This window comes from Chionomys nivalis, chromosome 18 (assembly GCF_950005125.1).
Source record: "Chionomys nivalis chromosome 18, mChiNiv1.1, whole genome shotgun sequence".
Classification (NCBI taxonomy): Eukaryota; Metazoa; Chordata; class Mammalia; order Rodentia; family Cricetidae; genus Chionomys; species Chionomys nivalis.
This window is the reverse complement of record NC_080103.1, coordinates 17,627,743-17,644,642: the sequence shown is the minus strand read 5'-3', so window position 1 is coordinate 17,644,642 and position 16,900 is coordinate 17,627,743. Positions and strand designations below refer to the sequence as shown.

The 16,900-nt window shown below is 36.9% G+C and overlaps 1 protein-coding gene across 2 annotated transcripts in view; it reads right to left on the bottom strand.

Moving 5' to 3' along the window:
- Positions 1-16,900, bottom strand: part of Trim33 (tripartite motif containing 33) — a 96,733-nt gene that overhangs the window by 35,955 nt on the left and 43,878 nt on the right. For both annotated transcript variants that reach the window (XM_057793120.1, XM_057793121.1), the window contains exons 5-6: positions 6,174-6,290; positions 2,073-2,187 (exon numbers count right to left, since the gene is read on the bottom strand). In XM_057793120.1, the coding sequence (XP_057649103.1) occupies positions 2,073-2,187; positions 6,174-6,290 (232 nt within the window). The remainder of the gene's footprint in view (positions 1-2,072; positions 2,188-6,173; positions 6,291-16,900) is intronic.

Genomic DNA, 16,900 nt, shown 5'->3' with positions numbered 1-16,900 from the left:
AGTTGACCTTGAAGAGTCATTTTATACAATCTTCACTATACTTTCTAGGTTAAAGAAAATATGAGTTGCTAGTGCCGCCTACTGTTATAACTTGAGAAGGTTAAAATTTCTCAAACAAAGGGGAAAATGATAAATTCCAAAGGTCTAAGGTTGAAATTAAGCAGATTGGTATAACAAAGTTCAAACAAAAACTAGTTTCAGAAAAATGCTGCAGGAAAAATAAACTGCCCCAGATGAACCACTACCCAAGGAGGTGTGGCAATGTCCTATACATCTTGCCAAAAAGAACCTATCCACTTCTTTCTTAAACATTTTCTCTCCCCAAATTATACAACTTAATTTACTAAACAGTATTTTTCAAAAGGAAACAAGTTTATTTATAATATAAATAAATGAAAGTGTTCAATAGACAGAATGTTGATTTGCAGCCTCACTAGAAATCATCAACTCTGCCAGGCAATAAAGCTGCACATCTTTAATCTAGTATTTGGGAGGCAGAGGCAGGCAGATCTCTAGATTCGAGGCCATTCTGATCTATAGAGCAAGTTACAGGACAGCCACAGCTACACAGAGAAACCCTGTCTCAAAAATATTCTTTTATACACCTTAATTTTAACATGCATTTTTAAATTCTGAAGTTCTTGAAATAGATTTACAATGATCACTTTCAAATGTATGAAATGTATTTATAATACATGAAAATATATTAAAATTAGTTAATACTAACTGCTCTAGATTCATACAGTTATCCTAAAGAAAAAAAAACCTATTAGAGTTAAAACTCACTGAATATAAGTACAATAGGAAAGACACTCCAAACTTTAACAATATGTTCAAGATTTTTAACATCACTAATAATTTTCAATGCAAAATGTATTTAAAACACAAAAATTCAAGTATCTTGTTCACAAGATTTCTTTCATTTGCATATAACTACCTGTCTCTCATACCTTTAAAAGGTTCTATGGATAAATGAAATAGAAACAACCATCTAAGGATAATCTAGTTAGTTTTTTAAACAAAACAAAAACAAACAAACAAAAAAATACCTCAACTTCTCTAACATTCTCATTTGGACGGGCAGTGATGGCACACGCCTTTAATCCCAGAATTTGGGAAGCAGAGGCGGGAGGATTTCTGTGAGTTTAAGACCAGCCTGGTCTACAGAATGAGTTCTAGGAGGGGTCAAGACCACACAGAGAAACCCAGCCAAAAAAAGGAAAAAAAAAGAAAAGAAATAAATAAAAATTCACATTTGAAATTTTCTGAGAACACATCAACTTTGAGCAGTAAAGATTTAGATTAAAACTTTATTTGGGACCAAACAGTAGTGACATATGTCTTTAATCTCAACACTTGAGAGGCAGAGGTAGGTAGAACTCTCTGAGTTCCAGGTCAGCCAGGCCTACACTAAGTAAACCCTGTCTAAAAAACCCAGAAACACAAAAAACTTCGCTTGGATTACTACATATTAATCACAAAATATGAAACACAGAGACCTAATACTATAAAATTAGTAGCTAAGTTTAAGGTTTATGTATTTCAAACTAGGAAACATTTTTGGCAAATTACAGAAATACATACATGGCTCAACCATAAGCCCAACTGCATTCATATAAAGAAGTTAAATTGAGGCTTCTTGCTATAAAGGAAGAAAAGAAATTCAAAGGGCTTGCTTTGTTTTCATTTATGTCATGCTTTAGTAATAATTCTTTCCTAAGACAATATCACAATTATCTAGTTTTATGGCTTCAAAAAAGAAAAAAAATGTTTTATGTCAGGCATGGCAGTATATGACTCCCATCCCAGTACTCGGGAGACAGAGCTATGCTCTATAGGTTCAAGACTAACATAGTGATTTCCAAGTCGGCCAAAAACCAAAAATCAAAGTGTTATTAAAATTAACAACAAAGTAATCGTAAAAAGCTAGTTCTCTATCCCATAATAGCAGTCCTGGATTCTCAGAAAAACGCTGCAAGGAAGAACATACCCCACCCATTTAAAAGAGGTTTGAATAAACATTGAGAACAGCAAGAGAAGTAGTTTTTGTTTTACTTTTGCTTTAACCATACCTCTAGCTGCTGTAAGAGAGATTTTCCTTTCTTATTAATTTCATTGATAAGGGTGAAAATGGCCACTTTAATTTCTTGTTCTACTCGTTTATTAGTCTCATTTACTTCTTTAATCCTGAATAAGAAAAATGCATCATTAGGTTATAAACACAACTTGTGTCTGAAACATTCAACTAGGCACTATTTGTCAGCATGCACAGGTGATGTGGAATTCCCCTCTGTATGTTGTGAATACCATAATAAAGAAGCTGCTTTGGGCTTATTGCAATGCAGAATAGAACAAAGTGGGAATTCCAAACAGATAGAGGACAGAGTAGGTGGAGTCAAAGAAGAGCCATGTAGCCACTGAAGGAGAGAGACGCCAAATGGAACCTTACCAGTAAACCAAGAGCCTATATAAGAGTTAGCCAGGAATATGCCTAAACTAATAGGCCAAGCAGTGTTTTAATTAACACAGATTTTGTGTGATTATTTCAGGTTTGGGCAGCAGGAAACAAACAAGCAGCTTCGGACTACACACAACTTATGTTGTAGCAGACCTAACCATTTAATTAGATTCAAAGTCACACAAAGAATAAATTCAATATTTAGTGATTTAAATTAAGATTATGAAGGCCAGTTTATTTATCTGTAGAATATCTAGTATGGCACGAATGTGATACAAATACTTAGCACTATTCACTGTCAATCAAATTTACTACATATATTGTCTAATCATATTTGAAATTTTCACCTAAGATGCTTTCTGAAAACAAAATACAAAAGAATATCACAATGATTAGTTACAACCTTTTGAAACGGCAGAAATTTCACTTAAAAGCAGCATCTATTTTCATTTTAAGGTTTATCACTTCAAAAATGGGTTCTAGTTAAGATTGCTATATAATTTCCTCTCAAACTGGCTTAATACCTCAGAGAGTAAAATATTAAATCATTGGGGGTAGGGAGTACACCTGTTAGCACTGACCCAGGGTCTGTTTTATTGCTAAGAATGTGTTTTATCCCCAAAGATTATAAAACAATCCATTTTTAAAAATAGCTCCTACATATTTCATAAATAAATATATCTACCTATTACAATTACACATATTAAAGTTCTGGCTACAAATATAAAATGTTAGATTGCTTTCATATTTATAAAATGAGAAGTCATCTCATTAATAAAAGTAAAATATCACTACCCAACCATAATATCTAGTCTCTATCTTTTATGTATTCTACTATTGTATGCACTCTTTCAGCAGCCAAATACATTACAATTTTTCACACATTCTCATCAATTTAATACAATTTTTCCTCCTTTGTCTATGTATCACTGCTTGTTTAGATACTTATTTGCAACTTTTATTGAATTCTGTTCTTACTAAAGTAAATGGAAAACAAAAAATAAAAAGTTACTGCTGAGAGGTAGTGGCGCATACCTTTAATCCCAGCACTTGGGGGGCAGAGGCAGGCAGACCTTCGTGAGTTTGAGACTAGCCTGGTCAACAAAGTGAGTTCCAGAACAGCCAGTACTATTACACAGAGAAAGCTAGTCTTGAAATGCTACCCCAAATACTAAGTGTGCGCACGCATGCACACCCACCCACACAACACACACACCCCATGGATAGTATTATATTCAGACCTCCAACATAAAACAAAACAAAACAAAACAACAACAACAAAAAAAAAAAAAACAAGAAGTAACGATGCATGCTGGAAGCTGAGAAAAGTCTCAGACTTACTGTACTTTAAAATGTATCCATTATAAACTACTGGGGGTGGGAGGAACTGGAGAGCTGGCTCAGAGATTTGGAGCTTTTTCAGAGGTTCCAAGGTTGATTCCCAGAACCCATGTGGCAACTCACCACCGTTTGCAACACCAGTTTGAAGGGATATAGCACCCTCTGGGCTCTTTAAGCTCCAGGCATGCAGTGCTACAGATATACACACAGGCAAAACATTCACACATATAAAAAATAAAATAAAATTTTAAAATAATGTGGGCTGGAGATGACTCTGTGGTTAAAAGCACTTGTTGCTCTTGCAGAGGACTTAGGTTCATTTTCAGTGCCCATAACAGGAGGCTCATAACCATTTGTAACTCCAGTTCCAGAGGTTCTAATCCCTTATTCTGGAATCTGTGGGTACGCACTGCTGCATTTACAGATAAACAAGCAAACACACATACAGATGTTTTTTAAAAAGTACTTTGCAAATAGAAAAACATTAAATAAAATTTTAAAATAATAGGGAGCGGAGTTGGAGAAAAATTGATTAACAGAACTCGCTGCAAAGTTAAAGAATGAAGTTCAGATCCCAGAAACCATACAAGCCAGACTCAAGGATTCTGGTACCAATACTGGATCCTCTAGAAGGGCAGTGAGTACTCAACTGCTGAGCCATCTTTCCAGTCTGGCCTTTTATTTTCTTTTGGTCTCACTGAAGATGAAAAGTTCAACCATAAACCATTAATTTTATTCACTCAAATATTTAATACTTTGTATGTCTTATTATGTGTCATTTTACCATCATGAACTAACTAGTGGTTTCAATATTCAAGACAAAGTTTCAAGATCACTGAGTCTACTCAATTAACTACAATCTAATTCATACTCTCAGGAATTTCTAGGTTTAAAGTGTTCCATCCAGTTCCGAGTATGTGTTTTTCCAGAAACAAGAGTCCCAACCTTATTAATTTGCTCTCTTTAGAACTTATTACCACAGCCGGGCGGTGGTGGCGCACGCCTTTAATCCCAGCACTCGGGAGGCAGAGGCAGGCGGATCTCTGTGAGTTCGAGACCAGCCTGGTTTACAAGAGCTAGTTCCAGGACAGGCTCCAAAACCACAGAGAAATCCTGTCTCGAAAAACAAAAACAAAAACAAAAACAAACAAACAAAAAAAACCAACAAAAAAAAACCACCACTTATTATCACTATCCCTATAAATAATCGAGTTTGTTTATAAATATACCTAAGCCAGTCCTGCATACCCAAAGCCGCAGGATCTCCACAACACAGGACAACAACTGGATCTTTACAATGAACACTTGCAAGTAAAGATATGTGGATAAAGAATTTACCATGTCACACTACTTCCATGATGAGATTGATTTTTCCTTCTTTTTTTTTCCTCTTAAATTTTCTTTTATTTTGGGGAAAGGATGAAAGGGCGGAGGGTGGAAACAAAAGGATGGGGAAATGAATGGAATTGAGATACATGATATAAAAGACACAAAGAAAAAGTAAAAAGTTTTAAAAAAATTAAGTACAAAAAATAAATAAATGTGCCTAAATAGAATAATTATAAAATAATAAGGATAATGGTCACGGCAATGATAAAAATAACAGCAGCTGGGTACTTGGGATGACAAAAATCTGTATTATAGATTCACCTTGTAATGCTACTAGTAAAATAAGTAGTTTGGAACGTTTGTTTGGTGGGAAAATAAATCTCTTCACTACTGTGGGTTATTTCGTTATGTTTATGTAAGTTAATTGTGCTGTGCCTGCATACATTATGTGTGGGTGAGAGCACAGGGTACAGTCCAGAGAAGATGCTGGATGCCCTGCTCTGTATCAGTTCCCCTCATTTCCTTGAAATGATGTCAATGCACCTGGAGCTAGGCTGGTGGGCAGCAAGGCCCAGTCATCCTCCTGTCTCTACCTTTCACTGCTCTGGGCTTACGGTAGGTGTACAGCCAGCCCATATTTAGCTTTCTATATGGGTGCTGGGCTGTTAGGTCCTCATGCTTCCACATCAAAAATTCTTACCCACTAAAGCCTTTGTCCATTATCAATATTCTCTTTATATCTTCCACACAATTTCTACCTTTAATTTTATAATTCAGTTCTCTCCATACTAACTTATTTTCCAAGTTCAAAGCTCATGTACACTATAGTCTTATTAATTATAAAAATTCAAAGATGTATCCTTAAAATTTTTAAATGTTTTTGGTAAACTTTAATTAACAAATACATCAAGCTCAAATTTTATCACGGTCTATTATAAATTACATCTCTATGAATGTTTAATGTAGTAGGAAAATAAATCTAATGTAGATATATTCTTCCTTAATAATCCTTAAAGCAAAATTGTTTTTTACTCAACGAACTTACCTATTTTGCACTTGTGTAGCTGCAAAATGAACGTAATTCTTCTTTTCAAGAAGCTTAGCCAACAGATTTTCAATTGCACCTTTCTGATTTTGAAACGCTTCTTCCAAAAATTGATACCTTAAAACAAATAAACAAAAACTATATTCAAAACAGAGAATTTGTAATTAATATATAGGAAATAATAGTTATGAGTCAATTTTGAAGTAACTATCTGCTGCTGGTCACTTGTATATCGCTACAACAGCAACTTTTAACTGGCAATCCAGTAACTCCTGTCTGGAAAAGCCACTATGAAAGAAAACCTTCCTCAGAAAACTGTGAGTACTCTTACATCAGAGTTTTAGTTGAGGAGGTCTATTTTTTTTTTTAATCCAAGTATCTGAATAAGGTGCATACAATTGAAATCATAAAATACAACATACTAGCCGGGCACTGGTGGCGCACACCTTTTAAAAAAAAATACAACATGATATACAAATACTGTCAAAATCACTAACGTTCCAAAATAGCTGCTATCAGTCTGTGTTTATCTACTCAGTGACTGAGTTCTGTAAATCAAATTCACATGCTAGGCAAGTACTCTAAAATAGATCTACACCCACAAATCTAATTAAGAATTCTGAGCCGGTAGTGGTGGCGCACGCCGGTAGGATTTGCTGAAGGAGGCAGAGGCAGGAGGATCACGAGTTCGAGGCCAGCCTGGGTTACACATTTGCCGGGCGGTGGTGGCGCACGCCTTTAATCCCAGCACTTGGGAGGCAGAGGTAGGCGGATCTCTGTGAGTTCGAGACCAGCCTGGTCTACAAGAGCTAGTTCCAGGACAGGCTCCAAAGCCACAGAGAAACCCTGTCTCGAAAAACCAAAAAAAAAAAAAAAAAAAAAAAGAATTTTGAAATAGAACTATAGTCATAATACACATGCAATTTTGCATTTGATTTTTAACTATCTACTATGTTTTATGAGGCTTTCCAAAGAAATTCTATCAAATAAAGACATCAATGCAGCTTTTACTCTAAAAATATCAATAATTATACATGCTCAAATTTTCTAATTATAACACTAGAAATTTAGATTTAATGTTCAAATCCAAACCCCTTGGCTACTAGGATACTTTTATTTCATTTTTATAAATTATTAACTCAACAAATTAATTTTTATATGTCTCTTTTTCTCTTTTTCTGGTTTTCGAGACAGGGTTCTCTGTAGTTTTGGAGCTTACTCTAGAACTAGCTCTTGTAGACCAGATTGGCCTCAAACTCAGAGATCCGCCTGCCTCTGCCTCCCGAGTGCTGGGATTAAAGGTGTGCACCACCGTGCAGCTTCTTTGTTGTTCCTTAGTGTACTTTCTATGTAAGTAAAAAGACTCGTGTGGTTCACAGTATAGTAATAAGCAGGCACAAATATGCACCGATACCACGCTGTACCAAAACCAGGTGTCTGAAAATAGCTTCAATACCTGGGGAAGCCCTTCAGACAAATGTTCAGTGCATTTGTATTCTACAGAGTCAAAGAATATGCAAATTGCCATAATATGAGACAAAGCCTAATTTAAAATAAACTGAGTATCAAGGGCCAGGTATACTATGTCACTTCTTTGTTTTGTTTTCTAAGTAACAAGAAGCCATTGAAGAATTCTAAGCAGAGCCAGGCAGATCTCTGAGTTCGAAGCCAATCTGGTCTACAGAGTGAGTTCCAGACAGCCAGGGATACATAGAGAAACCCCTGGGGGAGGGGGGATCTAGGCAGAATGTGAAAATTCAGACCACTCTAGGAAGATCACGCAACAGAAATGTAAGACTAAAAGCGGCACAAAACCTAAATGAGACAGTATAAGAGTAGTTCAAACGCAGACAGAAGCACAGGCAAGAGGTCAGGGTAGCCAAGCCAGCTAAAATAATTGATTTTATGAGAGATTAGACATTTTAGTGACGTGAGAAGTCAATTAAGGCAATGTTAAGAGTACAGCAATGAAATCAGATGGGCCCAATGGTATGTATAATAATGGTATGAAAGTTATGGGGGTGATCAATTACTTTGGATTTAATTACACAGAATAAGATTTGGGCCCCATACTATGAATCTGGCCTAAAGTCCAAGGCTTGAGAGGTCATAGGGCCTAGACAAGAATCCTACTACTACTGTTCTTCTGCTAAACAAGTTGTCAAACTGCCTTCTAAATATTTATGCTCAGATCCATAGATTAGGCCTGTCTTCAATCCTAACCAGAGAAACTTCTCTCTGCAATACCCAGCAGTTAATGCAGGCCTGCAACTGGTCAAAGTGCTAAGAATAAATAAGTCTCCACTGAGTTCTCAGGCCTAACTAAATGGGACACCTGTATCAACAATACCACCCCACCCACCCCTGCCCCAGCTGACAGAATATCACAGAAGGGCTTAAGAATATAAGAGCCAGAGGACAGGAAGGGAATATGAAATGGTCATTCCATCCATGGACTCACTATAGTTATGATCCACCCACACAAGATCAAGTCAGCAAGCCAGTCAGTATTCCACAACTGGTAGCACTAACTTGACTGAGTAGGATATAGGATAAAAAGAGATCACAAAAAGGGGGTATCGGCAGTGTTGAGCGTGTGGGCATGTGGGAAAGAGAAGGGATTCCTGGGAGTAGAATACAAACTGGGGTACATATGTTCAAGATGCATTATTTACATGTATCAAACTATCAAAGAATAAATACAAGCTATCCTTTACAAGGGAGGGGAGAGAAAGAGAGTTGAATGCCTAACCAAAGCAGAACCAGGCCTTCTCCCTCTACCATCTTAACACTTGGGAGGCTGATGAAGAACTCCCATCAGCCCATTGCAAGTTCTGAGGTCAGTTTGGGCTATAAAGTGAGTTCTATACCAGCTTAGGATAAAGTGAGACCCTGTCTCCAAAAAGCAAAAGGGAAGAGAAAGAAAAGAAAGAAAGTGGGTCAATGGGGATGAGGAATTAAAGATAATAACAAAATTACTGCTGTGTATTTACCGGATACTGAAATCACAAATGGAAAGGCAAGAATTTAAATGAGCAAGAAAACTGTAAACTCAAGAATTGGTGCCTGAGCTAAAATATTTAAAGAAAAAGCTGTAAAATTAACATAAAAGAACACTTGTTACCAAAAAGTTTTTTAATAGTGGGATTTGAAAAAAGGAAGAATGGAGGACAACAGAAGGGAAGGTGAGGAAGAGGCAGGAGAATTAGGAGACTAAGGCCAAGGTTGGCTTCAACAAAGTAGAGCATGGATCTCTGTATTACAGAAAATAGCTGGAAAGGTGCTAGCTTTATTTGTGGTAAAATATATATACATATATAATAAAATCTTTATATAAAATATAATAAAATCTACCAGCTTAACCAATTTTTAGGAGTCCAATGTTCATATGGCATTTTAATTCCAACAACTGACTGCTATTTCTCAATACAAGGAATACGTAGTAGAGGATGCTGGGGGGGCGCTTAACATTATATAAATCTATCCTGTTACTATAACAACATAAATCTCACAAACATTATGCATAACTAATGAAACCATACCCAATTAAATACAAACTGTATGATTCAATTTTTTGATTAAGTAAGATAATTTTTGGGTAAAAGGCTATTATTCACCTACCCTCTCTATTTTTAAAAGAATCTAATGGATTGATTGAATCTATACTTTCCCTCTTGATATTCACTATAAATGGAAAAAACGATTGTCACAGAGATTTCTATTAGTCGTTTTAAGCATACAGTGGGAACCACCTTCAAAATTCATAGATAGCATGAAAAAAAAATCAAAGAACTAGAAACTATTCCATACCTTAAACTCAGACCATTCTGAAAGTTTCTCTTCTGTACTTCTTAATAAAAACTCATTGTCTTTTCATATGTTTTGGTGTCTGAGTCAGGAATCCTAATGCCAACAGCATACTCTATTCTCAGTTTGAGATCGCTACTCAGTTATCTTACAAAAAGAATTCTTTAATTAAAAAACTTTATTTTAATATATTTTTAACATGACTGCATAAGAAAAAGTATAACACAGAGAGATGTATTCCTCAGGCCAGGTCAAGCTGAATTTGCGCCTTGCCCTTTTCCAGCTATCCTCCACCTCGGCTGTAGCATATCTGTCTTTCTCCAGGTTACACAGTTCTGGTCTAGTCAACTCCTGGCCAGGCCTCACGCTAATACTTCTCTAAATCATTTTCACTTCCTGCATTGTAATTTTCCACTTCCTAGGATAGTTAACATTGGTCAATTACTCTTTCTTAGGGATCTTCTGTGTCTACAATAGCAACAGGCTATCCAAAATGCAGAGAACTGATTGTGAGGTGTCCCAAGGATATGTAAGTCACAGTTTAACCATTTTGTTTGTTTCTGAGAGGGGTCTCACCATTTGCTCTGCCTATCCTAAAACTCACTATGTAGAAGAACCAGGCTGGCCTCCATACGGGATTACCACTACATCCAACTCCAGTTTAACCACTTTTTTTTTTAATATTTATTTATTATGTATACAATATTCTGTCTGTGTGTATGCCTGCAGGCCAGAAGAAGGCACCAGACCCCATTACAGATGGTTGTGAGCCACCATGTGGTTGCTGGGAATTGAACTCAGGACCTTTGGAAGAGCAGGCAATGCTCTTAACCTCTGAGCCTCCAGTTTAACCACTTTTAAGAAACCATTTTGAGAAAACCATTTGGTTGGGGGGTGGGGTAAGGGTTTCTCCTTTTTAAGTTTAGGGCCAGCCTGCACTACAGAGCAAGTTCCAGTTGCGATGGAAGGGGCTTCCACATTTTAGATAAAGCATTTTATCATTCTGACATGACTTAGATATATTATGGTTCACAGTCAAGAGTTAGATGACTCTACATCCTAGTTCTCTTCAGTAAGATACATAATGATATTTAACTTTATCAGACTGTTCTAAAAATTACATTTGTCAAAACACAAAAAGAAATTGTGGACACCTTAAAGATTTATAGCAAGTCATTGTTATTCTTTGTAACATTTTGCTTTTTAAAAAGGCATGGTGCATGCCTTTGATCCCAGCACTCGGGGGCAGAGGCAGGCAGATCTCTATGAATTCAAGGCTAGCCTGGTCTATATAGGGAGATCCAGGACTGTTACTACAGAGAGCCCTGTCTCAAAAACAAAACAAAAAAAGCAAAAAGAAAATGCACTACTATTATCATTTCATGTGTATGAATGTTTTGCCTACCCGTACTTAAGCACTATGTGTATGCCTGATGCTCTTGGAGACCTGAAGATCCCTCCAGAATGTCGTGACAGCTGTTTGCGAACCACCATGTAGGTGCCACAAACTGAATCCAGCTCCTCTGGAAAAGTAGCCATGCTCTTAACTTCTAAACCATGTCTCCAGCCACTGTTAATTTTTTTATTTTATGTGTATTCACATTCATATGTAGAGGCAAAGGGTCAACATAGGATATTGGATTTTAGAAGCCATCTCCCAACAAGATCTAGGGTTCATGGACTAGGATATGCTCACTGGTCAGCAAGCCCCAAGGACCCAATTGTCTCCACATGCCCAGCAGGGGTTTTAAGTGTGCAATACCACACCTGGCGTTTTAATATGAATGCTGGAGATTGAACTCAAGTCCTCATTCTTGCAAGGCAAGCACTTTACAAACTGAAGAATCTCCTCAGGCCTCTTTTCAGTAACTTTAAATGATTTAGTGTTACAATATAAAATCTCACAGCTGCGACAGCAAAAAGGGATATGCACAGAGACCTTGAGAGAAAGGGTTCAGACATTCTGCGAAAGGAACTAGGTTCTTTGTGTCTCCTTACTGAAACATGCGAAGTGAACAAACTGAATGGGTTTTATCTTAGAAACTGGCTGCATTTGCAACATGGCAGATGAACTAATGGAAAAGCAGATTCGGAATTCAGAGCCTTCCTCTATCTGACAGTGATAAGAACTGCAGCAACAAAGGCATCTTGGGCAGAAGCCCACAAAATGAGTTATAGACACAATTAATGAAGTAGATGGTGATGTTTGCAGCAAAGATAACTTTCTTAAGGATTAGAAAATGATGGCAAACAAAATGAAACATAGAGTGGTAAAACAATCACAGAAGAGAAGGCTGGAGAGATGGCCAGAGTTAAAAGAATTTGCTGCTCTTGCCATAATATAAGATTCTTGCCAGGCGGTGGTGGTGCACGCCTTTAATCCCAGCACTCAGGAGGCAGAGGCAGCCTGGTCTACAGAGAAACACAGTCTCGAAAAACCAAAAAAGATTCTTAACCAGCCTGGATTAGGATCAGTTTGTTTCTTATTGTGTTTTTTTGTTTATAAACTTAGCCCTGGGTACCCCTTCTTTTAAGTCACTGAATACACACCTAAGATTCTAAATTTCAGCCATAAGACCTATCTATACAAAAATGTCAAAGTCAACCAAATACCAAGAAAATGATTTCTTTAGAATGACTGTAAAGAAACTTCACTTACAAAGTTCCACTCAAGTGATCTTTATATATTATCTTTTTTTTTTGTATTCAACGGTGAATAACTCTTATTTTCTTAATTTTTGAGATTAGACAATAATTACATTTCTCTCTTCCCTTTCTTCCCTTCAAGCCCTCTCAAACATTCATCCCTGCTCCCCTTCAAAATTCAGGATCTTTTCTTGCATTAATTGTTATTGCATGCATATATGCAGATGTATATACATGTATATGTTTCTAAATACAACATGATCAGTCCATATGCTATTACTTGTATATGCTGTTACTTTAAAAAAGAATAAAAGCATATTCACAGAGATTTAACAACAGCATTTGTCATATAGTTATCACAGAGTTTGGAGATGAGCAAGTCAACGCAGCAATCATCTCAGTATCATATTATCTTTTAACATATACATAAAACACACATATATACACGTTTTAAGCAATCATATAAATTCTCAGTAACACAAAATTACAATAAAGCATAAAAACACTAAAGTTAAAGATATTCCCTTTTTAAACACGACGGAATAGCCAATATTTAATCGTCTATAAAAGTAAATAAAAGGCAATAATTATATTCAGGAACTACTGACAGGAAAAGATAATCACAATCACCCTGCATTTCTGTCTATAGACAATTTATTTCATTCTTTGGGGCTTGCCAAGGCTCAATCCCAAGACTTTGTACATGGTGAGCACTTTCTTTTACCACTGAGCCACATCCCCTTTCCCTAAAGACAGTATTATAAAATCTGGGACATAGAGCTAAAAATCAACTAGAACACAGACAGAAACCTTAGAGTTCCTGAGTAGCTACAAAGAAGCTACATTTGATATTTTAAAAACAACAAAAACAAAACACACACATGTATGTCCACTTGCAGATAAAAAGCTAAGTGAATCTCACACAGAATGAATTGAAATACCTATGCTAAGCGGGGGGGGGGGGGGTAGACTGCCAAGCAAAATATCTAAGAAAAAGAGGAAAAGTTGAAAGCAACCAAGGAAAGGTCATATAACATTCAGAAATGTATTAATGATATTCCTAGCACATACAAAGTGCAGGTTCTAACAACATCAAATGGGGAATGAGATAACAATGCACAGTATTAACACATTTTAAGAGCTAAAGAAAAAAGGTCGATTCAGAAGTTTAAAGCACCCTTTTCTACATTAAGAATTTTCATATGAACACAAGCTGAAAGAAGTCATTGCCAGTAGACTTTCAAGAAATGCTGAAGGGCCAGAGAGAGGGCTCAGCAGTCAGAGGTACTTATTGCAGAAGCTTAGCAGTCAGAGGTACTTGTTGCAGAAGCCTGATGACCAGAGTTCAGTGCCCAGAACCTATGTAAAGTGAGCCAGCCAGCCACCCCTGATTTTATTTGTTTTTGTCAGACTTTCGGCCTGAAACTCACAGATCAGGCTAAACTGGATGACCAGCAAGCTCCTAAGGACTCACCTATCTCTTCTTCCCCGAGTCTGGGAATTCAAGCGTGTGCCACCAGGCGTGGCATTTTTACTTTTTCTGAGGATGGCACTAAGTTCTCATGCATATACAGAAAACATTCTAAAGAGCTAGTCATCTCCCCAAACCAACAGCTTTTTTTTTTTTAAATCACTGCTTCTCACTGGTTAAAGGCACTCACTTCACAAGTGAGACATGAGTTCAATCTCCCACAACCCATTTAAAAATACGAGGAGGGAACTGCTTCCAAAGTTGTCCACCGACCTCTACACCCATGCAGCTACACAATTAAAAAAAAAAAAAAAAAAAACCTAAGCAACTGTATATAAGACTGAATAATGTGCAGTCAAGTTAGTTTTTTTAATAGTGACTTATTCTATAAAGTCGCTAAATTTGTGTAGTGAGAAATAGTAAAAATACTTTATAGACATTAAGTCAGCAGAGTTACATATCATCATCCAAAACCCATCACTAAGACAAAAGAATGAAGAAGTACAGCTTTAAAGCCAAGTGTAAAGAAAAAAGATTTATAAGCCTAACAAAAATAACTCAAGAACAAAACAAAAAGGACAAAAATAAAAAACAAAAAGCAAGGCCAGAGATGTATAGTTCAATTGCAGAGTGCATGTTTAGCATGTACAAGGTCCTAGCTTCAATAAGCAGTACCACGAAAGACAGACAATATTTCAGAAGGAAGTGCTCCAATGGTAAAGTACTTGCTGTGTAAGCCTGAGGGCCTGAGTTTAGAAGCCCAGCCCCTACTACAAAGCCAGGTGTGTGGTACATGACTGTAACCTCAGGGCTGAGGTAGTGGAGAGGAAGGAAGATCTCTGAGGTTTGCTAGCTAGCTAGTCTAGCCAATCTGTACGCTCAAGGTTTAGCAAAGGACTTGTCTCAAAAAAATAAGGCAAAAAGTAACCAAGGAAGACAGCCGACATCGGCCTTTGGCCTATACAAACACATGCACTCATATATTACACACACAAGACAGAGATGAGACCTCCAATTTAAAGATAAAGCAAGGCTACTTATGCAACTTAAAATTTTACTATAAAAATACACTACACATAATGTTTTGGTCAATAACAGACTATTTTCATCAGACTAATGGAAAAATTCCTATACTATATATGTTTACAACTCAAGTCTTACTATTAAAAATGTTTTAAGGTTATGGTGGTTTGAAACAAAATAGACTCAAAGGGAGCGGCACTACAAGGAGGTGTGGCCTTGTTGAAGGAAGTGTGTCACAGTGAGAGCAGGCTGTGAGGTCTCTTTTATTCAAGCTTCCCTCAGTGTAACTGTCAGCTGACTTCCTTTTGCCTTCAAGATATAGCATTCTCAGCTCAAGTACCACATCTGCCTGCAAGCTGCCATGCTCTCCACTGTGATGATAATAAACGGAACCCCTGAAACTGTAAGCAAGCCACACTAACTAAATGTTTTCTTTATAAAAGTTACCATGGCCATGGTGTATCTTCATAGCAATAACAACCTTAACTAAGACAAAGGTTTTTTTTTTTTTTAATGTTTTAAGCTTTAGTGCAACCAAGTATAAAGTGCTTATGAACATCGTAATATTTTGAGTTTCTAGGCCTTCAAATTGACTTACTCATCCAGGCCTGCAAATTCTATTTGTGGTGTCTTACAGAGTTTAAGACATTCATCTTTCAATGCGATATTATTTGCTGTATTTGGGAAACTACAGTGACTTCAAGGCCAGCCTGAGCTATAGACACCCTATCTCAGAGAAGTGGGGCGGGAGGGGGAGAGGGGAGTTAACAGAACAGAACAGAACAAACCGAAAACCTGCAAAAACTAAGGGGAGTTGAGAGAGCAAATGCTATGTATTATAAATGTCGGACATTAAGGCATTACACAGTTAGTCATTGAGTTAAGAACTAAAATCTTTAAGAAATGAACATAATGATAAGAGCACTTAGAGAATAGCAACAATAACTGGTATAGATGACAGCATGATACGATCTGGAGATCTGGAGGGAAGAGGGAGAGAGAATGGGGTAAACAACAGAAAAGAACTTCCAGGTCCAATGACAGGTGAACATGAGAAGTACAGTAGAGAACCACAAATGTCTAACTGTAGGAGGAAAGGACCTACAGGATGATACAAGTTGAAGATTTAATCTATTGATGGCAAACCATAATTTAATTAGTGAACACAGAAATGAAGAAACTAGGCACATTATGAGTCTTACGGGAATTAACGCACTATAGAGGATACATGGGAATGTAGCACTCTCTTGGGGTGACAAGAATAAAGGATACTGGTCTCAGTAGACTGAAAGCTAAGGGTGACAGAGAAGCTTCAAAAGGTGAAAGTGAATAGAGTAAAAGTCTGGGACTTTCTTCTGTAACCTATCAATGGAAAAGACCCTAGTTTTACACTAGTCAACCCATCTTCACCCTAGGTAACACTTTAAAAGTAAACAGAATGTGTGTGACCTTCGAGTCATGAGAAAAAGCCGCACTCTGTGAGTGCATGTTCCATTTTATGACATGCTGACGTTCTCTAATACTTTCCCATGAACATCATTATATTTAAGATTTGCTTTTATTTTATATATATGAATTTAAGTCTGTAGATACAGATATCCACAGGAGCCAGAACGGGCAATAAATCCCCTAGAACTGGACTTAACTGACAGCTAGCTGTAAGACGCCATATGGATCATGAGAATTGAACGCAGGTCTTCTGTAAGAGTAGCAGGTATTCTTATTTATTTTGTTTCTGAGAGCCAGTAGCTCTTCACAATATAGACCAACAGGCCTCAAA